Raw genomic sequence first — 27,807 nt, forward strand, 5'->3', positions numbered from 1 at the left:
CAGTCCCTCCTCCTCTCGCTCATCCCTGTTGAATTTTACATCCGGTTTCAGCACCTAGGACAGCTCTCGCTCCCCCAATCTCTCTGCCTCACACAGCGAGATACACACAAAGTTTTGGGCTAACCAGACCTCCCTGCTTGACGCTAGACCTCCAAAGCCGCTAATCTACCGGGGACGGGAGTCGCAGGGGGGCTGAGAGACGCAAGGGAGAAAACGCGAGGCGCGAGATGCCCAGAGACGGCTGCGCGAGACCGAGTTCTGTTTCTCTGTCATTCCGCTGCTGAGAAGAGAGCGAAAGAGAAAGAAGCGAGCGACCGGGGACCCAGGAGAGAGGCGAGAGCACTAACGAGCGGGTCTTAACGAGGCACCGGACCGGATCTGCATGCGAGAGCGAGACCGAGCGAGGGGAGGCGCGAGATGCAGCGCGTGAACAAGCTCTTGAGTCTCGTCGTGCTGGTGCTGATGGGCACGGAACTCACGCAAGTAGGTCTATCGCCATCTTTACCTCCCACACACACACACACACACATCTCTAACACAGATCAGACTGCAATGAATTAGCCAAATTAATGGGCAGAAGAAATTAATGAATGGGATTACAAGCCCAGAGATAGGAAGAGTAACGGTTATACTCAATGACAGCTCACAGCAAACACGAGAAGTTAAAACAAACATTCATTTAGGACTCATGTTGCTGTATATTCAACCCTCATATATTGTAAGACTGATTTTGCATTCTTTGTTTGGGGTCCTAAGGAGTGAAACAGTGAAATAAGCTTCTAATGGAATCAAAACCACATCCTAAAAAGACCAAATGCTTCTGTTTGGGATCAGTTTGATCATGAAAAATATACACTGCAGAAAAATCACAAAATAAATCTAGTAGAAGTGTTGCATTTCAATGCATGTATTCATGTTTCTGAGCCCTAAATGATGTTTTAAGTGGGTTATCAAGTTTATAGCAAGCTCACATATATAACTAGCACAAGTCATTGAGTATCAAGTTGATATAAGTATGTTTTTGAGCTACTGAAGGCCTTTGGAGACCCCACACAGAACTTGAGAAGTGCTAAGTAATATTAATGCACTTCACATTTTGTAGAGCTGTAATTGCACATTGCTATTATTAGCACAATACTAATTGCATGAAAGAGTGTAATAAGAGTGAACTGCACATTAGGGCTAATTATGATTATTTCGCAAAAAGAGAGGGAATGAATATAGACATTTCTCAAAATGGGGCTGACATGTCACCATCTATCATAATAGTTTCTTTATACCTTTGGATAGATGCCATATTTAATCTTATATCAGTGAAAAGAAGTACATGTACAGTGTTTAATGGGTTAAACTGTACCTCTGTCTTTATTTTTCTTGTTCAGTCAATGCAACTTTGAAATGAGACTGAGGGGTTGTGATAATTAAACATGCCAAAACAATACTTCCTGTAAGTGTCCCTTATTTTCATTTATGTCATATTAAAAATGGTATCTCCCCCAAAGGTGTACATCCCTGGCAAAATGGACACTAATATGGTGAAAGAGGCTTTGCACAAGAGGATTGAAGAGCATTTGGCCGCTCTTACTAACATTACCCAGTGCACAGTGTTCTTGGCTCCTACATATGCAAACAGCGCTCTTCACACTTCAGTTATTACTTTAACCAGTGTCTCACTGTAGCATGTATTTTCCTCTTGATCAGAAAGGATGAGCTTGTGAACCGTACAGCCTGTGTAAATGTTGCATTAGGCTCACAGTAGGGCAGCATGCTTACTCGGCATGTGGTCACAAGTAAATCTCAAACTGACTCTGCCAAACCCATCAATTTCCACCGCGTGGCTCTGTTCATCTTCTCATCTTGGAGATTTACGGCCCATTGAATCGGTTACAATTTGGCATTTTCCTCAGCTTTAGCCGGGTTTGAGAAGAGGATCTTGCAACATATACACAAACACATCGGATGTGTTCGAGTAATAGATGAAAGGCACATCATATACAGTCACTTAATATCCAGAAATCATAACTGACCAATAAATATACAAGGAAAGGTGTTCATTCAGAGCAACACGGCATTCTGGGATTCAATTTGGCTACTGTCAGTGTTAAATTAAACACATGAAATACCTTAGGTGTGAGCAAATGCATGTTGGGACAAGGTCATATCATCTTGTCTTTCACAAATGCAGTGATCTAGTTTCAAACTCAGGAAATTGCCATAGTTTGATAATTGCACTGTGGAAACTGAGTTGTCTTTCAGTTTGTGTGTGTATAGGAGGAGTTGAGATGAGTCACTGGGCCCTTTATCTGTTCTGTTTATGGCTTACATGCTTTATTATTTGACTCAACACTCTAAACACACTAAAAATAAAGGATACATTTAGAAAAAAGGAGTTGTGTGGTTTCATGTCAAAAGAGAGTCTACTTGAGTTCCTCAAAGAGCTTTTTATCCTCTAGCTCTTTAGGAAACCAGTTGTGTAGTGGTGCTCTAATGGACCATGAACTAAAGGCACTTATCTTGAATATGTATGATGTGACTTCAGTATCTTCCAAAGAACACTCTTCTTCATTGGTATCTGTGGTTCCTTGAACAACCTTTAGCATTCATGGAACAGTTCTAAGAAAATGGTTCTTTTAAGAACTGTTCAATGAAAGGTGCTTTGGGGAATCAATTTTATTTTTATTTATTTATTTATTTTTTTGTACAGAACACATCCTAAGCAGAACACCACCTTTATAATCCACTCTTTAACCTAAACGGCAACAAATGGCCAATTCATAAAACACGACCGACTGAACACCATCCACAAAACATCTCCTAAAATGTAAATACCCCTCACAGAACACCCCTAATCGCACACAAAGAACTACTTACTAACAGCTCCTGAACCAAAACTCAATAACTCAAGAAGTACAGCTACTTAACACAATCCACAAAGCATCTTCTTAATGGAAACACCACTCACTGAACATATACTGAACATTACTCACTGAACACCAGTAATAAAAAAAGCCCATAACACCACCCACAGAACAGCTGATGGATCTCATACTACAGAACTGCTAAACACCTCCATCAGTTCTCCCACTCATTATCAACTAGTTCCCAACCTGGAACGGTTTGACTGAATGAGGTCTAAAGTGATCTCATTTGAAAATCAGTAACATAATTTAGGACAGAATGCAAGATGGAACATAATATTTCCCTCTGTCCAAGTTATGTGCCAACCATCGATTGGAAATTGATCCAACCAGCAGTTTTTCTAGAGGGCCTAATAGATTGAAAAATACTGTATAAAAGCATTGATAAGTTGGTAAGATTATAGATGACCCCTCTGAAAATTATATATGTATGTATGTGTATATATATATATATATATGTGTGTGTTTGTGTGTGTGTGTGTGTGTGTGTGTGTGTGTGTGTGTGTGTGTGTGTGTGCGTGTGTGTGAGAATTCAAATTTTAATTCATTTAATTAATAATAATATATAATTCAAAATAAAATATAAACAAATTATTTTTATTATGTATATACATTATGTATATGTTTTTCATAACATTTCTCTTTTTATTTATGTTTATATATTTTTATTTTAAGAAAAGTTTTTCATTTTAATGATTCTAATTTAAATAATTTAAATTAAATATAAATAAATAAATAAATAAATAAATAAATAAATATATATATATATATATAAAGGTCCCTGTGGTGCATATGTTGTCTATTAAATTTGTGTTAATGTCCTAATAGTATTTCAGTATGTAGTAAGTCCAAATGTAGAATCCATTCAAACTTCCATTAATGAGAGAGAGAGAGAGAGAGAGAGAGAGAGAGAGAGAGGGGGGTGATAATATATCCAGCTCCCCCAGCTATAGAATGAATGAGATTAGTTCTTGATTACCACGGTAAAGATACGCGTCTTCTATGGTCTTATCACCTTTATGGAGATAAAGGTCATCACTACGCTCTCAGAGAAGAGAATAATCTAGCCTGTGGATAAGAAGAATTGTCATATTAGTAATGACCCTGCCTTTAGTCGATTCTGTCTGGTTGTGTGCGCCCGTGTGTGTGCGTTTAAAAGAAAACGCAAGCTGTTGTTTATATGATGGCATTTCACCACGCCTGACACTCATTGTTTCTTTAAAAATCCATAAATCACACGTGCACATGTTGTTCGTCAATCTCCAATCGATAGCAAGACAGATCTATCATCAGCATGTGCTCGATCTTTATACTTGTGTTGTCCATCATATAATTCTTTAGCATCTGAACTGTGAAAGGACAAGTGTGTGTTCACTCTTTTGTAAAAAGAGATGCACAAGGAAGAGACGGAAAGCAGGAGGATACAGGGCCACTTTGACTGTCTCTTCTGTGCTAAGGACAGTAAATGATTTGAAAGAGTGTGCAGAAATATGATAACCAGTGACCAGGATATAACAGAGACTTAAGGGCAGACTATTTTAATGTATACCAATAAGAAACCACAATGCAACCTCCTAGAAACCATAGCAATACATCAGCAATCAACTAAAAACACAAAAACAAGCAACCAAAAGGCAATAAACTAACAACCATTCAGAACACCCTAAAAAACTGCATAGCAGCACTCTAACAATCACCAAGTACACTTAGCAACAACCCAGAACACACAAGCATTTAAATACCAACATACAAACAACCAAAAAAACACCCTAGCAACATATTAACAACACTTTGTACAGTTTAAAATCATGGCAATGGCAATGTCAAGTACTCAGGACTTAAACACGCTTTAGGAGCATAACAACACCCTGGAAACCACCCAGAACAACCTATCAACAAAAATAATCTACCATCTGTTCACACATACAAACACACATTGCTCTGCTTCCCTTTACCAAGATATAAAACAAAATGTTCCTACATCACAAAATAAATAGCTATGTTTCGAAGCAGTTATACTTCAGCTGGCGACGGATATTCTGTAAACTACCACTGAAAACAACAGGAAGAACAGACTGCTTGTAGAGAGGGAGAGGAGGAGGCGCAGGGTTAGGGGAGAGTACTGTAAATGTTCAAACAGCAGGCCTCCGTTCCAAACTCTTCTGCAGTACCACAGGCACCAAGGCCCAGAGTCAGGCAGTCCATTTAAAGTTCTGCAGAAGAAAACTTCTAAAAACATGGACTTTACTTCTTCTTTCTCTTCTTCTCCACACAGCAGAACTGTTAGGGAGGTCTCCAGCACAGGCCGATTGAGAAATCATTCATGTCGCGTTGGACTGTGTTTTTTTTTTTTTACACTGAAGGCTTTAGTAGACCATTACAGATGAGTTACTGCTGCCACAGTCTCCTTCTGTCCAACAGCTCAGATGGTTTCTGCTGGTACATTTCGAACCAATCGCCATCTCGCTCTCCTGATCTCCAGGATATTATCGTTTTGCTGGGGGCTGCAGAAATCACACAGCCTGCACATGAATTATTAAAAGGTGATAAAAAGCAAAAAGAACAGTGTTAAAGGGAATCCCAGCTCGAGATTACGGTTTTGCTGCTCTCACGCTGATGAAAGTAAAATTGATTGCTGTTGCCTTAGAGAACGCAGTCATAAAACATTCATATCAGATGTTTACTGCATATCTTGTTTCAGAATTAATAGAAATATGCACCTGACTCAATAGATCATTGCTTTTGTAAAACTAATCCATTTGTTTGTACAGAACATTCAGATTAATATGGAATGTTCAAACTATTATCAAATAGGTAATAGTAACTTTTCTGACTTTTTTCTCGCAATTGTGAGTTTACATTTCACAGTTTTTTTCTCAGAATTGCATGATAAAAACTTGCAATTCTGAGACAAAACTGAGACAAAACTTTATAACTCATAATTGCATGTAAAAAAAAATGCAATCGCCTTTATATACAGTGACGGAAACAGGCTGCCATAGATTAAAGAAACTGTTCACTCATAAATAAAATAAATAAATATGTATTTACCTCCATGTCGTTCCAAACCCATATGCCCCATCAAACCCATCATTTCCAATTATACTCAATGCAAATGGATCCTATCAAGCATCAGAGATGACAAAAAATAAATTAATAATAACTTGAGGGTGAGTACATGTTGATAATGGATAACAATCCCTTTAATGTTTTTCTTGATTTTCAATATGTTGTCTTAACTCAATGAAACAACTTTTTATTCCTATTATTCCTGTTAATGTGTATAGAGAAACATCTCATAAACTCCATTAAGTTCCTGGTGTTGCATGACTTAATCAGCATAGATGTTTGGCATTAAAGGTACAATTTGTAAGATATTTGCAGTAAAATATCCAAAAACCACTAGGCTAGTGTTATATATTTTGTCCAGCTTATTACTAAAAATATCTCTAATGTTTTCAACTACTTGTAAATCATGAGAAAATTCCCATTCTAAACAGTGACACGGAGCAGTGCAGTCGCCTGTCAATGATGTTAGTTACCCTTTGTTACCGCCTTTACTGACGTAGAAACCACATGACAACAGTTTCATGGATAAATGCGGAAGTAGCTTCGCGACAAACTTCAACTAGAAAGAGATGCCGATCTCGCTTGTGTTTTACTCGACAGGTGAGTTGTTTTGATTCGTATCTTTACAGAAAACGTATGCTATTATAACGAACAACAAGATTAGTATTATGTGGCATACACCCCAAACGCGGGGCATCGCATCGCATCTCTAGACCCGCGGGAGGACGTGTCTGATCCATAGTCTGATCGCGTCTGTGCATTGACTTTGTATGTAATCTACTCACGCAAATCGTTGAACTCGCGTTAAATCCATGATTTATCTTTCCATCTGATTGATGGCCGTCAGCGGTTGGGTAGAAGACAACAAATCCCATCATTCCATGCTCCTTCTTAGCGTCATAAAACCACGTGATTGTTATTGTTTTGATAGTGCGCCCTCTCGTGGCAGGTCCTACAACCTGTACCTTTAAGTTAGATTTTTTGATTCATAAGCCAAAAACTGCTTTATTAAAAAGTATTACTTATCAAAGCTTTTTAATTAAAAATTGTCAGCTTTTATTAAATGCCAGAATGAAATCTAGGTTCGAAATAACTATTTAATTAACACGGTCAAATTCAGAGTGGCCCAACTTTGAGAGCATTATAACAATCTTCACTTTATTATTTTTTATACAAAACATCATTCTACCATGTGTGCTGATACTTTACTCATTGATCTCTGAAATAAAAAAAAGCCAATTTGATTGCCAATGTGACGCTGCATTGTTCATTTGGCACACACGCTCTCAAGGCCAAAGAAATTCAAGCCCTGGGTGATTTGTGCTGAAGTGACCTTCTATTTCTATGGCTCTATCATTCATTCACTCCATCTCTCTTTTATGTCTCTCTCCATCTACTCAAACATGAAAATACAACCATAGTGCAGGATGGTAATCATGTTACATATAGGGATGACATGTCAAGAAGATATTTCAAAGGGACAGTACCCAAAAATTAAAAGATGTGTTTCTTCATCAGAACAGATTTGGAGAAATGTAGCATTACATTTGCCTTAATTTTACCATTTGTCGGTACCTGTTTACTGCAGAGGATCCACTGGTGAGCAAGTAATGTAATGCTAAAGATCTCCATAAAATCTCCATAAAATTCTTATTTTTGGGTGAACTATTTCTTTAAAATATATATATTGTGCATTAAATTTCAAGTCACACCATAGCTTTGTGAGAGGAACAGCCTGAAATTTCAGTCTAAAATTTTCAAACTTGACTAACAGTCATGATCGCCATTCACTTTCTTTTCAAGGAAAAGAACACCTTGGACATTCTGTTATAAATAACTCCTTTTGTGTTTTATGGGAAACCATACAGGAAATAATACAGGTTTCTAAAGACATGAGGATGAGTAAATGATGGCAGAACTAGTTCTTCAAGGACAATACAGAAAGATTGGATCATTGTGGATCCACAAGCAAACCAAAAAGTGTGTGTATGTAATAGACAGTGACAGGCCGGAAAGAATATCTGCCCTAGATTCAGTGTTTTAGATGTTTTCTGTGTGATGTTTTATTAAAGTGAGGTTGGATATGCTGACAGAGACACAACTGGATGCCTGACACTCCCTGAATATCTCTCAGCCTGTGTTTCTCTCTCGCTCAAAGGTCAGTCTACCTTAAGCGCCATAACTTTGACATATTCATGTTTTATTCCAAAATATCAGTTTATTTTGGATTTATAATCTGATTCATTTATTAAACAACCAAGAAGGATTGGGGTTTTTTTTTATTCAGGGGAAAAACAAATAAGTATGGATTTTAAACACATGTATGTATGTATGTGTATATTTATATATACACTTGCTACTGGTGCATAGTGTCACATACATACGTTCCATATTTTTGTTATTTTAAACTTTATATGCCTATTCAGCAAAACTTATTGAATATATCAAACAAAAAATATCTCAAATCAGTTTTAAAAAGGAGGTTCTCATTTTGACAAATTACCCTGTGCATCTGCGATTGGCCGATGCTGGAGATTTTCGCATAATAGTACCATGCCTTAAAGGGTTAGTTCAGCCAAAAATGAAAATTAGCCCATAAATTACTCACCATCAAGTCATCCTACATATATATGACATTCTTCTTTCAGACGAATCCAGTCGGAGTTATATTAAAAATTGTCTTTTATCTTTCAAGCTGTTTAATGACACTCAGCGCTTGTTGCAGTGCATCCGTCCAAAAGAAGTGAAATAAAAAGCACCCATCCATAAAACAAAAGTGTCTAACACAGCTCCAGGGGTGAACAAAGGCCTCCTGTAGCAAATCGATGCGGGAGGATGACATATGAGGTCAGTGTTGTGGAAACCAGCATTTGTTAACAGGTTCAAAAGAAGCAAAGTTCCAGTCTCCTCTTTGCTTATATCGAAATCCTCCAACATTCTTCATTACAAATCCTCGTTTTGTACTTTTAATTAGTGACTGTTGTTTTGTTTTGATCTCTCCCCTGCGTTTTCGTGTTTGTCACTTCTGAGCAGCGCATGCGCAAAGCTGACATCATATGTCATCTGCCCAGGACTACTTCTGTGTACAACAGTTAGCGTGAAAAGCACATGAAACTTGATAGCCTGCTTTCTTTTATGATGTTAATATATCCATTGTGAGACAGTCAGACAAGATTATACAGCCTAAAGAGTGTGCAAAGAGCGCTCCCAATATAATTATTAAAAGCTTTCATTCACTTCAGTTCATCGTGATCTCACAACGTTCTTTTAATCAGTGATGCTGTCTGTAATGCACAATGAATCTCTTATTTACATTGTATCTACACATTGTTATAATGAGAGGATTCACGAGCTTGCAGAAATCAGTACTTGAGGAAAAACTCTGTGTATTGAGTGGTGAGAGAAAAGTTGATGCACTTCTGAACCTAAATACACACTGGAGCATTTGCCAAATATTTATGGCTAATATCAGACGGGGCCCCCTGGTTCCCCTGGGCCCAAAGTGGCCGCTTACCTTGCTTATTGGTTAAGTACACCCCCGTGTCTGTCTGTGATTAATAGGTGATTTATGAGACTACACTACTCATTCTGTCTTACTGCCAGATAGTGGTCGGGTGTAATTGCATCACAGTTACGCCGATCACAACACGGGGGCGCTCGAGTCATTCTAATGCAAACTGAATTAATGCACTAAAGGCACTGTATCTGGTGTGTAGGATGCATGCAGAGTGGGTCTTCTCCGGGACCCTTTGACTCTTATATATTTCAGTTTTCACTAACAATCCGTCAACGCATGTGCATGTCAGATATTTACAAATGTGTAAGGTATTCCAGCCTTTACATAATAGGTATTCCAACCAAATATTCCACTTATGTTCCTTTATTTCCCAGTCGTATGTGTAAGCTAGTATGTCCTCGTGACATATCTTGTGAGTTCTTTAACAGTAGGCCTGCTATTTCTGGGGAAAACAAACAAACAAACAAAAACCTCATAAAAGTGACTTATGGAAGAGTGCTTGTTAAAATAGCCCGTTAGCTGTGTGTGTGTTTGACATTACAAGTCCAAAAACACTAGACTCAGGTTCTCTTGAGGCCGTAACCATGTCAGGAACACCATAAAACTGGTCGTATATAACCTTAATATAGACTTACATATTACAAGTTTAATCAATAGTTTTGTTTAAAACTTCGGTTACCTGTGTGTCGGCAAAATAAAACTTTTGTCGTGTGAAAGAACCTATGCTGCAGTTACAATTCTTATAGGGGAGCAAAAGGGTAGCACGGGGGTTATATGTGATCGTTATTCACTGCCGTTGATCCGGAGTGGGGCGTGACATTGAGATGTTCCGTTTACAACCTTAAATTATATCGTGTCATTTACAGGATCCGCTGCCAAGTGCAAATCCCTTGTGGCGCGTCTCGTGAGCAGAGGCGCGCTTGACGCGTTCTAGCCTTCCGTTATATAGGAGCGCGTGGCGCCGCCTCCTTTCTCATCCACGGAGAGCAGTCGGTGTGTGCAGTTGTAATCCATCCTGAATAAATCACTTGCGTGGGGAAGGCGGACCAATAAGGGCGTGAACGCAAACAAAAGAGGCACGGATAACGGAAAAGACACTAGACGGAAGCACCGCGGAGACAAGGGTCACAACTGCTTAGTTTTTTATTACTCAAACAACGTCGGACACCCTTCAATCATTGACATTCATGAAGATGAGCACCGCGAGACCGTCCGAACCGGGACCGTTAGAGGAGATGTTGCGGATGATGGTGATGCACGAGACGCTCACGGGCAGCGATGCTCGCCGTTACTGTTCCCCGGTGGCTTGTGTAGAATGAGAGTTTGGGTCAGTGCGCAGAGATGTCGGTGCCTTTGCTAAAGATCGGTGTGGTGCTCAGCACCATGGCAATGATCACCAACTGGATGTCCCAGACACTGCCTTCACTAGTGGGGCTCAACACCACCAAACTGACCGCGGCACAGGGCGGCTATCCTGACCGGAGTATAGGAGTAAGTCTCGTGTTCCTTCCCCTGAAAATTCTAAACAAAAGTTAAAATATTAAGCTTGTATCAAGTAAAAATATTTTCCATTTGCGCATATAGTAGCGCGTTGCAATTAAGCGTAATATTATCATTTTTAAAGCGCTTTTTTGTGTACAAATGTTTATTCTTTTGCATTCTACTCCATTAATTCCTTAAAAAATCCAATGCAGGATCGTGTGTGCACGCCTCCTTGCGTGTTCTCCGTTTCAAAAAGTGGCGTTCACGGACCTGCTGACCGTGATGTCATGGAATTTCGAACGTTCAGCTATTAATATAACAATTTGTAATGTTTCCGCGTTCCAATTAGCTCTATTAAAAAAATTTTATTTTAATAAATGAAAATTGCTGCAATAAGTCAATTGAAATCAGGAGCATTTTTTTGTGTGATTTCACTAGACATGGAAATGAGATTTCAATGAGACATGGAAAAGTCCACTGAAAAAATCTAAGAGGTTCTTCTGAACGCAAGAACGTGTTTTGAACACATATGCTTAAAAAAAGAATGAAGAATGGAACAAATAGGCTATCACCAAATACACTGCAGATGTAATGCAATTGTGTTCACTTTCATGAACAATTTTAATTTTAATATCACTTTAAATATTGGGCCAGATTAAAAATGGAATATAACAAGAAAAAAGACTGCAAAAGTCTTTTTGTGGTGTTATGATATTCCATTGGGTTGGAGATTGTGGAGATTTAGGACTCTCCAGACCTGCATCAGTGAATGCTCATCAATTCTCCATCTGTCCCTCAATGTCACCAACTCCAGACAGACTGTGATTGGATCTGTAGCTCAGCAGCAGTTCAAGAACGACACACAGCTGAACAAGATAGATGGCCTCTAACAGCTGTCTGTCAAATGTGACTTCAAAACTGTGCACATGATTCAGGCTGACGTAAAGCTGCTGTGTTTTGATTGGTGGGTGGGGAAGTGGGTGTGGTCTGATGTGGCACAAGCGGATGGGATTTTGCGCAATCTTGTGTCATGTGTTTGTAATGCTAATAAGTCTGGGATAATAAATAAAACTAAGAACTTGAAGAAATGTTGTAATATCTCTCGTTCTGTCTCATCTTCTCACAGGTTTTACCCGCCAACCCTGAGGAGTCCTGGCAGGTGTACAGCTCGGCTCAGGACAGCGAGGGCAGGTGTGTGTGTACGGTCGTCGCACCGCAGCAGACCATGTGTTCACGAGATGCCCGCACCAAACAACTCCGCCAGTTACTGGAGAAGGTGACCTCCTGACCCACAATGCTCTATTGATTAGCCCTTGGGAATCACATTACTTTTGTAAAGTTGCCAAAGACACTGAATCTATGACAACCAGAGTCTGGAGTTTTCCTCCAAAGATCAAAGTGACCTAGAGGCATGCGCCTAACAACACAGGCAACAATATCATTCATATCCAAATACTCTGAGTTAATGAGTTCCTCTGGAACAAGGCTGGCACAAAGGCAAACAGACTTTCTTCAGAAAGACGACGATGCAACTCCTCGGACACATCAATCATTAGCAGATGTGGAATAGCTGCAGAGGTCACTAGATTTGTTATATATTCATGTTCAGAGTCGATATATTTAGATGTTTCTTATCGTATATTAGATTAAAAAAAAAATTGTAATGAAAGAAATTTGTAAGGAAAAAGCAAGAATATTGCATTTTTGTTCAAGAGAACATATATATATATATATATATATATATATATATATATACTGTTAATTTGACATTAATATTTAATTTCTATATATAATATTATATAAGTTTAATATAGTGTGTGTGTGTATATAAAAAATAATAAGAATATATATATATATATATATATGCCTAATCACACCATGTGAGTTTTCCAATTTACAAATAATAATAATAATAATAATAATAATAATAATAGTAATTTAATAAAATGTGTTTATAAACAAAAAATATTAAATATTTAGTACCTGTGTGTTTTTAGGTGCAAAATATGACACAATCAATCCAAGTATTGGACCAGAGGACTCAGAGGGACCTGCAGTATGTGGTGAAGATGGAAGATCAACTTCGTGGCCTGGAGACTAAATTCAGACAGGTGGAGGAGAACCACAAACAAAACATCGCCAAGCAGTACAAGGTAAACACACAATTAAATGCAAGCAGTGCACATATTTTACATATATGCACACATCGCTCCACACTATCACACATGAACAAACTGCAGATTGCATGCACACCTACAGTATAAATGCTTGTGTGATTTTTTCTGAAATGTGCAGACATGTCTGATTTGATCAAAACAATTAATTAACTTTTGGTCAAATGCAATATTTGCATTGTTGTGCAAAAAAATTAAACATTTGTTTTTACTGAATTAAATATGATTCTATTATTATAATAACATATAATAAAAAAGCAAGAAAAATAAAGGATCTGCACATTTCAGTTTTTCTATAATATAACAGTCCAAAACATCCCATGAACCACATACCTGACACATGCATGAAATATAATTTTTGTTTGCACTTTGTAACACAAGTCTGAGTACATGTGCGAGTACATGTGTGTGTGTGTGACTGTGAGAGCACGTGAATGTGTTAGCTAGGTTAGCGAGTTAGCTCCCTGTGCTGAGTGTGTTGTTTCTTGCTTGCAGGGCTAACTATAAAGACATGATAGGAGAGCCAGAGGCCAGAAGAGGCAGGTCTAACCCACGATTGGCTGAAGTGGGCCTCAATCATGCTGTTTATGTCACGATTCTCATATTCTATTCGACATTAGCTGTAAGAAACACTCCTCCCCCTCCCTTATCCAACCACCAATCAGATCTCCTCCTGCATGCTACTCTAAAGAATTGTTACATTTTATTTATATGATCTACATTATTTAGTTTCATTGCTATATTGCTATTATTACTACTACTACTTCCATTATTATTCTCATCTTTGCTAGTATTGCTTAAGTTTTCATTATTATTATTATTATTATTATCTCTTATTATTTGTCACTATGAGTCTTTGGTTTTTGAAATAATATGCGTTTTTGGAAGTAAAGAATTTAATCTTAACATCACATTGTTGTATGTGAGTTGTAATTTCAGCATGTGTCCCTTTCTGCTGTTGCATTCTAAACGACAACTAATAAAGTCTTTTCCCAATTGTTTACCGTGTTCAGAGCGCTTGATTTCGCCGATAAATGTTTGTAAATATATTATTTTTTATACGGATATGAGTAGTTTTACTGCAGCTTGGCCTCTGGTCTCTCACTGGCTCTACAAGCACACACACACACACAAAGACTCTTAAAAATAAACGTTTTTAATGTTGTTGTTTTTTGAAGCACTTCAGCAAAGAATCCTCTTCTTAAAAAATATCTCAGGGTTCTTGAGGTGCCGCATTAAATGTAAATTTTTATTACAACAGAAGTTCTTAAATATTAGCATCCATTGTTGTTAAAGTGCATCAGTACATACACTAAATGGCCCAAAGTATGTGGACACCTTTTAGTTAAAGGATTTTCATCTACAATATCACTTGATGTATAAAATCAAGACTACAACCAATATAGTCTCCTTACCTTTTGAAAAAGAAGTTCACTTTTGGCTTACCTTGATAAAGGGCATGTATTATGGAAATATTACACTTTAGAAAATACTTAAGTGTGAACTGAACTGAACTGAATAATATGTACAAGATACGTGTGCTTTAGTATGTTAGTCAAAACATTGAAATCAGTGTATTTCTTTAAAGCACAGCAAAAGACTTGAAATGTTCTTTAGAGTAGAACTTTTTATTTGACCTTATAAGTGTACTTACATGTTAAGAAAATCACCTGTAACAATTATCTGCAAGTACAGTTTTTTAAAAATATACTTTTAAGATTTGAAGTAAACTATAAGTGCACATTCAACACAATTAATAAAATTTATTTAATTCAACACAAAATGCACACTTCTTTTTCACAAGAGCAAACGAGCGTTTATAGCAAAACGGGACCTTATATATAATATAATATTATTTAATGAGCCTTCTGGTGGGGACAAGACCTGAACTCTTACAAAAGACCTTTGTGACCTTTTTCAGTCACCCAACATCAATACCTGACCTCACTGATGCTCAGAAACAAATCGCTGCATCCATGTTTCTGCATCTAGAAAAACCTTCCCAGAGGAATAGAAACTGTTACAGGAGCAAAAGAAAGACTAGATGCCCATTCACACCAAAACTGATTACTAGCATCCACACCAACGCATGATAACACGTTTTGTCATCTGCCACTTTAAATGCTTTAGCTTTTTAAAGTCAGGTGAATTCTGATTGGTTGTCAATGTTTTTTATCGTCCATCAGCTAGAAAAATTGTTCTGAAAGTGATTCAAACGACATAGTTTCTTTGTGCCCTTATTATTATCAATGTGGTGTTGCCTCTGCCATTCTTTTAAAACTAGAACGTTATCTTTATCATTATAGTTTTATCCACGGTGTGAACGGGTCTTAACTCATTGTAAATTGTTTTAAAATTAAAGGACATTGGTGTGGTGTTTAGATGTCCACATACTTTGAGGCAGATACCAATGGTGGTAAAACCCATTGAAACGTTTATTAAGAGTGTCGAGATGAACAAATGCACATATTAATGTACACACAACAGTATTCAACACCTAGATTGTTCAATTCAGCGTAGACAGCAAGGGTTCAGACAAGTTTCAGAACACACAGTAAGCAAGACTTCCCAATGCTCCCACTTTACGTATTTGCAGGCCATAAAGGCAAAAATGGCAGAGCTGCGTCCACTGATCCCCGTACTGGAGGAATACAAAGCAGACGCACGGCTGGTTCAGCAGTTTAAGGAGGAGGTGCAGAACTTGACGTCCAGCCTCAGTCTCCTCCAGCAGGAGATGGGAGCCTACGACTACGATGACCTGCACTCCCGTGTGGTTAATCTAGAGGAGCGGCTACGTGCGTGCATGCAGAAGCTTGGTAAGACACACACAGTCAACAAATACTTATCTTTCTTTTACCAAAAACATGATAATGGATCAGCATTGTTTACTGGTCCTGGAATTCCAGGTACAGTGCAAAATAATGTGTTGATCACCATAAAAAAATGATGATTAATGGAGCCAATCTGCAACTGTTAAAATAATATCACAGCCACAAGATGTAAACTATTAGTGTATACATTAGTTTTTTTTTTCTGTGAAGAACAATTTTACAACTTGCTTGCATGACAACAAATACATCCATGAATATTACAATGTAAAATGCTTTTTCGACTCTCTGCGCACAGAATAAAAATAAGAATTAATGAATTATAATGAAAGAATGGAATTATAGTGATATAGAAATTAAGTCGAATCTGAACCTAAATTCACCGTCTCTCTGATTCACTCTAATCTGATTCTTAAAACACTTTGTCTGCCATTTCCCAATGATGAAGAACAATCTCAAACGAGATCTTTTTAAATTGTTTGTTCTTCCTGTTGGAACTTTTGCTTACGTCTGTCTCCTGCTTCTCAGACATTTCTCCTGAGGAAAGGTCATGTGTCTCCTCGAGGGCTTTCAGAGATCTCAGGATCTCAAACCCTGTTGGATTTGACCAAAAGTCTGTAATCAAACGTTTCAGATTTCAGTATTTCTCATCCATTTCTGCAAAGTTCAAATGTTCTGAGCTGCTCTCCACATGAATTTTACAGCTCTGTATTCTTAATGTATGTCAACTATTCTCTCATTAGGGTCTGTTTTAGTTTAGCACAAACATCTGAGATGTAGCTGATACTTAAATGAAGCACAACTGAGAACTCAGTTCAAGTCTCTTGAGCTATAAATGAGTAAAATTATGCATTCATTATCACAGCTTCAATTTCCCAGCATCCACACAGTTTCTGGAAGAGAAATCTGGGCCAGTTTTACTGTACGATCAATATGGCTTTAAGACAACTGACTGATCTCTCCTTTCACACACACACACACACACACACACACACACACACACACACACACACACACACACACACACACACACACACACACACACACACACACACACACACTTGAGCTCATCCATGTGTGTCGCTTCTGATGAATATGAAACACTTACAGGAAAACTACATGAATTTCACATATTCCCATGCACATTTCATCCCACATGTGACATGAATGAATTTGTTTTTTTGAGGACAGATGTATCTGTTACTGTTCTAAGCAATCAGATTTATAGCAAAAATCTTTTTTTTTTTTCAGAAATGTACAAATCTAGTTCACTATTTCACTAGTTCAATATAATTCCTCAAATGCCATTTTGATGTGATCACATAAGATTAAACAAGAACACAAGAATTTAAAGGGATAGTTCACGCAGAAATGAACTTTCTGTCATCAGTTACTCACCCTCATGTCGTTTTCCTATGGAAGTCAATGGGAACCACCAACTGTTTGATTACCAGCAATCTTCAAAATATCAAAAATCTTCTTTTATTTTTAACATAAGAGAGCAACATATTCTGAAACATATTCTAATAATTTTTATTCACTACTTAGATTTTTTTTACAGCCTATATATTGACAATAATGAATCAGTAATGATGTACAATGTGTGAGAGGGTTGTGCATTTTTCAGCAGATGTGTCTGAAATATTAGAGAATCAGGGCTTTAGTCTAAAGATAGTAGCGTAATAATTTAGTCCTGTATCTCCCTCCAGATAACAGATTACAGCTCAATGTGTTAATCTCAAGCGTGTGTGTGTTGAATGGCTGAGGCTGAGCAGGAAAATACACACACACCACGGTTATTACTCACCACAGGATGTCAAAAAACATAATTTTTATAATTATCTTGCAGTTTATCTGTATATTATATTCTCTCTCCGTCACACACATGAAAACCTTCATATGTATTCCCATATTATCAATGAAGACTTTTTCTCTCTCTTTTAGCTATGAAAGCTCATAATGAAACTGAGTTTGACTCAGTTAAAGTCATTTAATCATAACCTTCACTCCAAGATATAAGATTACCACAGTAATAATGACTGAATCATACTCATCATAACATTACAGCATTTAATCTCATTAAACTCATTAAACTTGTGTGATTATAAGCTTCTCGTTAGAAAGTGTGTGTGTGTTTATGTGCGCAATTATATATGTGTGTTGTGTTTCCTACAGCGTGTGGTAAGCTGACTGGCATTAGTGATGCAATCACTATTAAAATATCCGGGTCTCGGTTCGGATCCTGGATGACAGACCCTCTCGCTCCTGAAGGAGACACAAGGGTGAGTGTAAATGCACAAACATACATATTTCCCAATTTTAGACATATATAAATGCAACCAGACATGCGATATCATTCAAAAGATGGGGTTAGTAAGATGTTATGTTTTTGAAAGAAGTCTCTTTTGCTTACAAAAGGTGCATTTATTTGAACAAAAATAATAGTAATATTTTGAAAAATATTATTACAATTAAAAATATTTTTTTGTATTGAAATAAATTGTAAAATGCAATTTATTCTTGTGATGCAAAGCTGAATTTTCAGCATCATTCTTCCAGTCTTCAGTGTCACATGATACTTCAGAAATCATTCTAACTTGCTGATTCGCTGCTCAAGAATTATTTCTTATAAATGTTGAAAACAGCTGTGCTTTTTTTCTTCTTTCTTTGATTAATAGAAAGCTCAAAAGAACAGCATATTTTGTAATGTTACAAATGTCTTGACTGTCACTTTTGATCAATTTAATGTGTCCTTGCATTTTTGCATTTGTTAGTATTTGTGTATAATGGTAACTTACTTCTGGAAGACAAACAGGATTCATTTCTGAGATTCATTAACATGCAGATAGTGGAGGATACCTGGTTATGTTATGCCAGGAATAAAAACCCACAAGCACATAGCTGCCGGCAACCACTTTATAACCACATTGCTTTATAACCATAAAGAAAAAACAAACCTAAAATGCAAATAGACATGCTTAAGAAAAAGCCACGTCCTATATTGACATACAGTATACACAGAGAAGAGTTAAAATGCACAATGAAGTTCTTTGCCCTAAAGGGACAAAGTCGTGGCCTAGTGGTGCTGCCCACTGCTCTGGGTGTGTGTTCACAGTGTGTGTGCGTGTGTGTGTGTGTTCACTGCTGTGTGTGTGGACTTTGGATGGGTTAAAGAGTGCAGAGCACGAATTCTGAGTATGGGTCACCATACTTGGCTGTATGTCATGTCACTAATGCCATTTCAGCTAAAATCACATGATCACTGTGCAGTAGATTGGTTTATTCAGATGATTTGTCTTACTGTACAGGTGTAAAAAAAAAAACATGATTCTTAGAGAGTTATGACTTATAAATGCTCCCACGATTCAAAGCTTTGCCTTTTATTCTCCTTTGACACTTCTTATTCTTTTATTCTTTATTTTGTATGCAAGTTTAATTTTACACTATCATTCCAACAACATTTACAAACAGTTTGTGAATCACTTGGAATAAAATAACAAAAAAGAACTCGTTTGTAACAACCATTCGTTGGCAAGTTTACTTTTACATTGTTTATCACTCTAACAACATTTATGAACAGTTTGTAAACAGTTTTGGTGGTATCGCATTACAAGCTACATGGGTTTAGATTACTTTTTTTCAAGTAACTAGTAAAGTAAAGCATTATTTTAAAATTTACAAGAAAGTGTCTGATATACTTTTTCAAATAAGTAATGCAAACTCTCATTTATTTACTGAAATCTGTCCTGTCCCAATGTTGGAAGAAATTTGGAGTGAGGTACAGAGGCACTTCCTTCAGCCTGAGGCTAATTAATTTCATTAGGCATCAAAGGGCCTTTACAGTTGCCAAAAAAATAACTTTTGTGATTTTTGTTAATAAATTGAATAATCAAGCACAGTTGCCCAGGTGACAAAAAGTAACGCAAAAGTGCATGCATTACTTCTCTATCACAATTCGATACTTTTTGGTTAAACACAATATTGTAATGCATTACTTTTAAAAGTAAGTTTACTCAACACAGTTTGTGAATCACTTGGAATGAAATAATAAAATAAAATAAAAATCAACTTGTAATAACCATTTGTTTGCAAGTTTACTTTTACACTGTTTATCCTTCAATCAACATTAATAAACAGTTTATGAATCACTTGGAAAAAACAAAACAGTTCAAAACAAATATTTGTTTGCGAGTTGAACATCCGTGGAGTTGAAGCCAGGTCACTAACTCTCACAGTGCCACGAGGGGAAAATAAGCGAGGCCAAATAATTTTCCACTCGTCCAGATGTGAAGTGCTCCAGTGGGGCTCGTAATGGAGGCCGCCGAGGGGCTTGTGATAACGGCTGGAGGTTAAGAAGGTGGAGGATGAATGAGGGCAGCTGGAAATAAGTGTGAAATGTTCCTGATGGCCTGTGGGTATAAGCCGATTCTTAGCCTAATCATCTCTCAGACATTTGTGAAAGTGTGAAAAAGGTTTTTGGTGATGTTGGATGGCAAAGCAGAAGTGCGCTATAACCTTTGACCTATTTATCTGTCAGATTGCACAACATTGTGGTTAAAGATCTGGGCCGGTTACCAAACGTTATAGTATCGAACCCACATGGGCTGATCTATGAGCCATCAGCATTGCACCGTGGCCAGGTTCTTAACCTCAGGTTGCAAGCGAATGTTGTTGCTAAATGACAAATTGGCAATTAGTAGTTGGCATCCCAGAGCTGCAAATGCTTCAACTGCTGCATTTGTGAGAAGTTTCCCAGCATATGCAGGTTTCCAGTTCTCACTGATGATAACAAAACTTGAAGTGAATTGAACTGAATAATGACACTATGAACTGAACCGAATCAACATTGAACTGATTTGATCTGAATAACGACACTGTCTTCAGTAGAGCTGCTTTACAGCAGAATTTGAACTGGTCTCATATTTGATAAAGTTTGCATCATCTGTTATTTTCCTGTGTATTATTGTAAATCTGCTAGATGCTAGATGCTAGGAAGCTCAAGTCCTTCTTTGTTTCACAAGCATATCTTCTGTTTTGCCATTCCATTAATGACACTAAAACATAAAATGGATAGATGCAGTCTTAAAAGCTGGCTGCGGTGCTAAAAAAATAAAATAAAATACCAACACCTGTTCAGTGTTCACTAACTATTAACTGTAGTTCACATGCTATTGTCTAGATCTTCATGCACCAATTTTTCATCCAAAATTAACCGTTATTACTATATAGCTATTATTGAAATTTGTCACCTTTTTTGTATTAAAAACAAAACACTAAAAACTAAAATAAACAAGATATGTAAGTGAATAATAGAAGTGAATTTTGGTATCAAAACATTATAATGTACAATTTGAAATTATATTCATTTTAAGATTTGCTATAATTGCATTCAACAATGTTAGAAATATATATATATATATAAATGGATCTATACAAAAATAAAAATAAAATTGTATTTGCCAATAATTATTACCAATATATTGTCAGTGTTGGGAAGGTTACTTTGGAAATGTAATAGGTTACAGATTACAAGTTACCCTATTTAAAATGTAATAGTAGTGTAACTTTTTTAATTACTTTAATAAAGTAATGTAACTAATTACTTTTGAGTACATTTTGATTACTTTTATAAATTTATAATGAATGTTAATTTGCAACTGTTAATCATCTTCAACCATTTTACACCATGCAGGTTTAACCTTACAGTAGTGCTCAATACTGTCAGACTTTCACCATCCTTCATCACCTGAATTAAGATGATCACATTTGAACACATCCACCACACAATCAGACTTTAGTACTGCCTTTTACTTAGAGATTGATCTGAAGTTCAAAGCAGATTTAAAATCAAAAGAAATAGTTTATAGATACTGTTTTTAAACCAAATCTTTGCATAACTACAGGCATCTAACTGCATCTAACAATGGTTTGGGGAAAAATAGTTAATAAAAAAATAAAAGCATATACATCAACTCAAATATGGTTATCTAATATGCATGTGTCCTATTTTGTGTACTAAACTCCTGAAACATTGGTGTCTTTTTGAAACACTGCTGTCTCTTTGTATATGATATGATGATAGTTTCTCAAAATAAGTAAAAAATGCTCATGAAGTGACTGTTCTAGAGATTAATTTCCATGAGGGGCGGACTGGGAAAAAAATAGGCTGGGAAATCTCCCACTCATACACCCACAACCCATTCTGAAACATGGACAACCCTATTATTATTTTTTTGGACCTGACATGAAAAAATGTGAATCCTTAGGTTGGGGGACTTGCAACGTAATTAAGAGTTCTCTCCTGAACTGCACCTTCACTTCCATTATCCATCCATCTCTCTCATGACTTTAATACTGAAGATTTTTATTTGACTTTTACCATGTTTTGTAAGTGCAATTTTGTTTTTTTGGCAAATGAATTACCACTTGTATTTATTTTTACTACAAATTCCATAGTTAAACCACGGTTAGTGCCATACCATAGGCTATATTAATTTTCCTAAGGGTTGTGTTTTTGTATCCACTAGCTCCCCCTAAACCTATGATAAAATATGATGATTTATCTGCTAACTTACTACTGTAACATTACAAAAGATAATAATGACGTCGTTTATACAGTATTTTGAGTGATTGCGAGCAATGTGCTGCTGCTTGACTAAGTAAACAAAGACAAAACTACATTAGCATCTTTACAAGTGTACTGACCTACTTTTGATTTATTCGTCCTAAATGTGGCATATTGCGTCCGCGTTATAGGCTGAATTCCATTTTTATGACTGGATTCTACGAATGTGTTTTCCGCGTCTCGGAGATTATGGGCCATATGTCTTAGTGCAATTTGGGAAAGAAATAAGCTGTATGTGGATGTGTGTAAATATTCAAATGTAATCCTCTTTGTAATCGTTACAATTTTCATAAGTAACTGTAATTTAATTACTCATTTTTTCTTAGTAACTGTAACTGATTACTGTTACATTTATTTTGTAATTAAATTACGTAACGCCGTTACATGTAACTAGTTACTCCCCAACACTGTATATTGTGCACCCAGAAAGGATGATTTTGCTTAATAAAATGTCAATTTAATGACTATTTGTGTGCTTAACAATTATCTTTAAGGTCGTCTTATATTATGATTATAGTTGTGTAACACTTTAGCTATGGCTACATCAACAATTTAGTTTAGCTTTGTATCTTACTGCCAATAATCTTACAATTAAAAAATAATAAATAATAAAAAAAAATTAAAATAATAATAAATGTTCACCAACCACCAATTTTGCAGTGTACAGCAGACTGGAAAATATTAAAGAACAACAAATACTCCAATACAGAACAAAAAAATAAAAGAAAAAATATTAGAGCCCACTGTACTCATATTAGATCTTTGATTTAGAAACAACACACTTTCACCACAAAATACACAATTACAAACCCATTATAGTGATGCCTTGCACAAGATAGTCCATCCAAGCTTCATAAACGCAGTAGAGCAATTTTAAATCATAGAACATATAACCTTCGTTCACACCCACAGACCTGGTTTTAGCACTCCCCCCTTCCTCTTATTCTGTTTTTGTCACACTTTGGGTTGGAGGCTCTTGTTCTCAAAGATTGATGAGACCGTAGGCTGTATGTGTGAGACAGGCAGAGCGTGGAGAGAGAGAGAGAGAGAGAGAGAGAGAGAGAGAGAGAGAGAGGTGTGTGTATGTGTGGGAGTGAACAATAAGCAATATCTCAGAGTGGTTTTTGGCTCTTCAAAGATAAAAAGCTTTGGCAGAGTAGCGTGTTGCTGTCAGAAATATCAAGCAGAGATGGAGCAGCATTCATGCTCTGCGTGAGCATAACGTTAAAGCCAGAACAAACGCCCTGTGACTGACCAGAATGTGGTCAAATATTAATGCCGTGTTCTATATTCTGATCAGATTCCAATTTGATTTCCAACTTCTGACCATAAAGATTCTCAGAAGTTGATGCATACAGAAATAAAATAGCAATGTTACCAGAGTTAAAGATCAACAAAAAAATAGTCCTGGCATCCAAATTCCAAAGGACAAGCTAATATTTACACTGCATGTATATGATTATCAGAGATGATTATTTACTGTGTTTTACACACTCACACTATGCCTTGCAATGCAGGTTTTATTAAAATGTAATGATAAAAAAAATAAATAATAATTAACAACTTTTGAACTGTAGTATATATTAGCTATATTTTCTCTCTTTGCAAGCTATACAACACAAACCCAAAGTTTTAGATGGAAATGTGACCAGATCCTGGCCCGAAAAACATCTGTTGGGGAAAAAAAAGGTTTATTGTGTTATTTTGGTGTTGGTGCGCTCAGCTGATTCTTGGCACTTCCTTCTACTTTTGGGATTTTATGTCACCACCTCTGTCCAGGACTCACTCACTGAGAGTATTACCACACAGTCATGTGTAAAGATGCTTTGGAACAGGTTATAATGTGAAAAATGCTGTTAAAACAGTGAAATCTAATCAAATGTTAGTGGTGCAGCTGTGCAGTTAACAACTGTGGATTTCAAAAGAGGTAAATGTTGTGCAGTATGTTCAAACATGCAGAAGAGAGAGTGAGTGTGTACGTTGATATATACAGTAGATGTTGTTTACCGCCTCGTGCCTCATAGAGAGCACACAGACGTCCCGCTGGGCTGCAAGGCTCTGGAATATTCCGTAAGCATGACTGCTCTATCTTTCCATTCGCTCACCGAGAGACAGAAGCCCCAGCCATGCATGTCGCTTTTATCCGGAATTATCTGGAATTATCCCCATAGGGTTCGTAATGCCTGGCACACAGCAACTTCCTGGCTGTCAGTTTTCACCGCCTGCGTTCTGCCACAGCTAGGGAAGGATGGACACCTTCAGTCTGAAATTTAATTAAGACCTCGCTGAACATGTCCTTCTGTGCTGGCAAATTAATGCTAGAACCAAAAAATCTAATGCAAGCACAAGCAAAATAAAGAACAACTTGACCCACTTCGATTGATCGTTGAAAAGATTAGTATAAGCTTCAGTACTTCTATCTATCCATCTATCCATCCATCAATCCATTCATGCACCTATCTATCCATCCATTATCTACCTACCAACTTATAAACTTCAAGTTTTTTTAAACTACAAAATGTTCAAAGAAGGCTTCGTCAAGCCAACATTCAAAGTTTAAAGTTTATCTTGATAGACGTTAAAATCTGAATTTAAATTGAAGTTCCTGTTTGCTACCTCATATTTATTTCAAATTCAATTCAAAATAGAGCACAACTCTGATGAACATCTTAAAAAGATTAGATTCAATATCCATTCTGACAAACATCTGCTGCATGTTGTGTGAACATCCGGCAGGCATACTGTAGTTAAACAAATCCAAAGACTAATGCACTAATGCACATCTGGTCAACATACTTGTGTTACAGGGGTGTGTCTTATTAACTCAGTTCCTTGTATTGTTAGTTGTTTATATTGATCACTTACTCTCTCACTTCTGTCCAGGTGTGGTACATGGATGGTTACCATAACAACCGCTTTGTGCGCGAGTACAAGTCTATGGTGGACTTTATGATGACGGATAACTTCACATCTCACCGGCTGCCGCACCCTTGGTCTGGGACGGGTCAGGTGGTGTACAATGGCTCCATTTATTTCAACAAGTTCCAGAGCAACATGATCATCAAGTTTGACTTCAAGACGTCCACCATAAGTAAATCTCAGCGTCTGGACAATGCGGGCTTCAGCAACACCTACCACTACGCCTGGGGCGGACACTCCGACATCGACCTCATGGTGGACGAGGGTGGGCTCTGGGCCGTCTACGCCACCAATCAGAACGCGGGGAACATCGTCATCAGCAAGCTCCACCCTCTCACCCTGCATATAATCCAGACCTGGACGACCAATCACCCAAGGCGCAGTGCTGGGGAGTCGTTTATGATTTGCGGGACGCTCTACGTGACCAACGGCTACTCGGGAGGGACGAAAGTCTACTACGCCTACCACACCAACTCCTCGACATACGAATACATCGATATCGTTCTGCAGAACAAGTACTCGCACATCTCTATGCTGGACTATAACCCACGAGATCGTGTACTGTACGCTTGGAATAATGGACATCAAGTCCTGTACAACGTTACGCTTTTCCACGTCATCCGCTCGGAGCAACTGTAACCTTGCAGGATTTGGTTGGGAGTATCTGAAGACAATCTTTAGGAATGTTCTTAAACATATTGTTACAAAAATGCTATGCTGAATGAAAACTAAACCTGAATAACAGACATGTGAATGGAACATAGGACACAAGATCATAAACAGATGCCAAAATAAATAAACAAAGCCACGCCTTTCTGTTTTTTACAAAAGGACTTTACTTTATAGGACACAGTCTGATCAGATGTTTTCCAGTAGCACTAAAAAGACATTTGTCCATGCTTTACTGAACACTGAAATGAAGGGAACGTTGGTATTAGTTACAGACTAGTAGTCCACACACAAACTCATAAACCGAGCATGTGCAGGAAAACCGATGGTGCTTCACTTGGCATACTAACATGAACGTCTTACCAGTTTATGCACTATCCTATGTCCAAACTGTGTGTGTTGCAGAGCTCATTTCTATAGGTAATATGAAAAAATATGATTGGCTGAAGGCGCTGACTGTTGAAAGCTTGTAAGGTTTTACTTGAACTTCTCTGCGATTAAGATCTGTAGTTGGACCATATCATGATATTTTATAATGACCTACATGTATGTAGCACCTGAGAACAGACCAAAGCGTGCTATTAAAGTCAACATGAAATCACACATTCCTTGTCTTAATATGCACAATTACTGTAACTTGCTCCACCTCTAAAACAACCTTATTTTTCGGATGACATTTTCAGCTCCTCCATCGAACACATCCATAATTCTGGTCATATTTTACAGTGCAATCAATTCCCAATGGATATAATCAAGTCTCGTCCCATGTTTTTCTTGTCGAAGATCCTGTTAACACAGAAACACATAATTTCATGTTGACTTTTGACCTTCTCTGGTAAGATTATCACCCTTCAGGATACTGATACTCACATTGTTATGCTTGTAAATGGATGTCAACTGCATCTGCATCATGATTGCTATGTACGATACACCAACTTCAAATAACAAATGAGCCGGTTTCAATCTTACTCCAATTTAGTCTCTGTGCTGGTGATTTCTTGTAAAATGATTTCTTTAGTTTTGCATGAGCAGGTGTGCTCAAAGGAATGTTTACCTGTGTGATGCTGTACATGACAGATTTGGGATTAGGGATGGAGGGAGGGAGGGAGGGAGAGAAGTTGGGGATGGTTATAGTCTCTAGCAACCTGGGAATTAAAAAAAAAGAGATGCTTGTTTATATCTGGTTTGTTTCGAGTGGCTTGTTTCTTAACGCCCATCGTTGATTTTGTAGATTCACCATTTGATGTTTTTGTAATTTACAGTAATACCGTCTGCTTGAGCAATGCTTCAATGTTTTTGTTTTAGTTTGTTGGCATTAGAAAGTCACATTTCTGTCATGAAACCAAAAAAAAAAGATCCATATCAGAATGTAAAATGACCCTAAGTCGCTTTGGAGAACATCTAAAATATGAATATGAAACTATAACATCCTCAAGCAGTCTAATATATAATGTAATCATTTTAACAAGGCTCATACTGTCTTATGAAGATAATTAGCCGAAGCTAATTCCAGCTTTCATTCTTTTTGCGCTTTGCTGGATGTGTGTTGTACCCGCAATACGATGATTCTTATCAATAAAAGAGGATTTATATCCTGATGTCATCA

The 27,807-nt window shown here is 37.2% G+C and overlaps 1 protein-coding gene across 2 annotated transcripts; it reads left to right on the forward strand.

Moving 5' to 3' along the window:
- The first annotated feature begins 22 nt into the window (after window positions 1-22).
- Window positions 23-27,807, forward strand: LOC132130314 (noelin-like). Of its 2 annotated transcripts, none has more exons than XM_059541998.1 (6): window positions 23-483; window positions 12,113-12,262; window positions 12,984-13,139; window positions 15,757-15,976; window positions 18,164-18,270; window positions 25,497-27,807. In XM_059541998.1, exons 1-6 carry the CDS (start codon window positions 418-420, stop codon window positions 26,169-26,171), a joined length of 1,374 nt encoding a protein of 457 aa, XP_059397981.1. In that variant the 5' UTR covers window positions 23-417; the 3' UTR covers window positions 26,172-27,807. The 2 variants fall into 2 exon arrangements, with proteins under 2 accessions (XP_059397981.1, XP_059397980.1); XM_059541997.1 differs by lacking the exon at window positions 23-483 and adding an exon at window positions 10,465-10,995.

This window comes from Carassius carassius, chromosome 47, assembly GCF_963082965.1.
Source record: "Carassius carassius chromosome 47, fCarCar2.1, whole genome shotgun sequence".
Taxonomy (NCBI): Eukaryota; Metazoa; Chordata; class Actinopteri; order Cypriniformes; family Cyprinidae; genus Carassius; species Carassius carassius.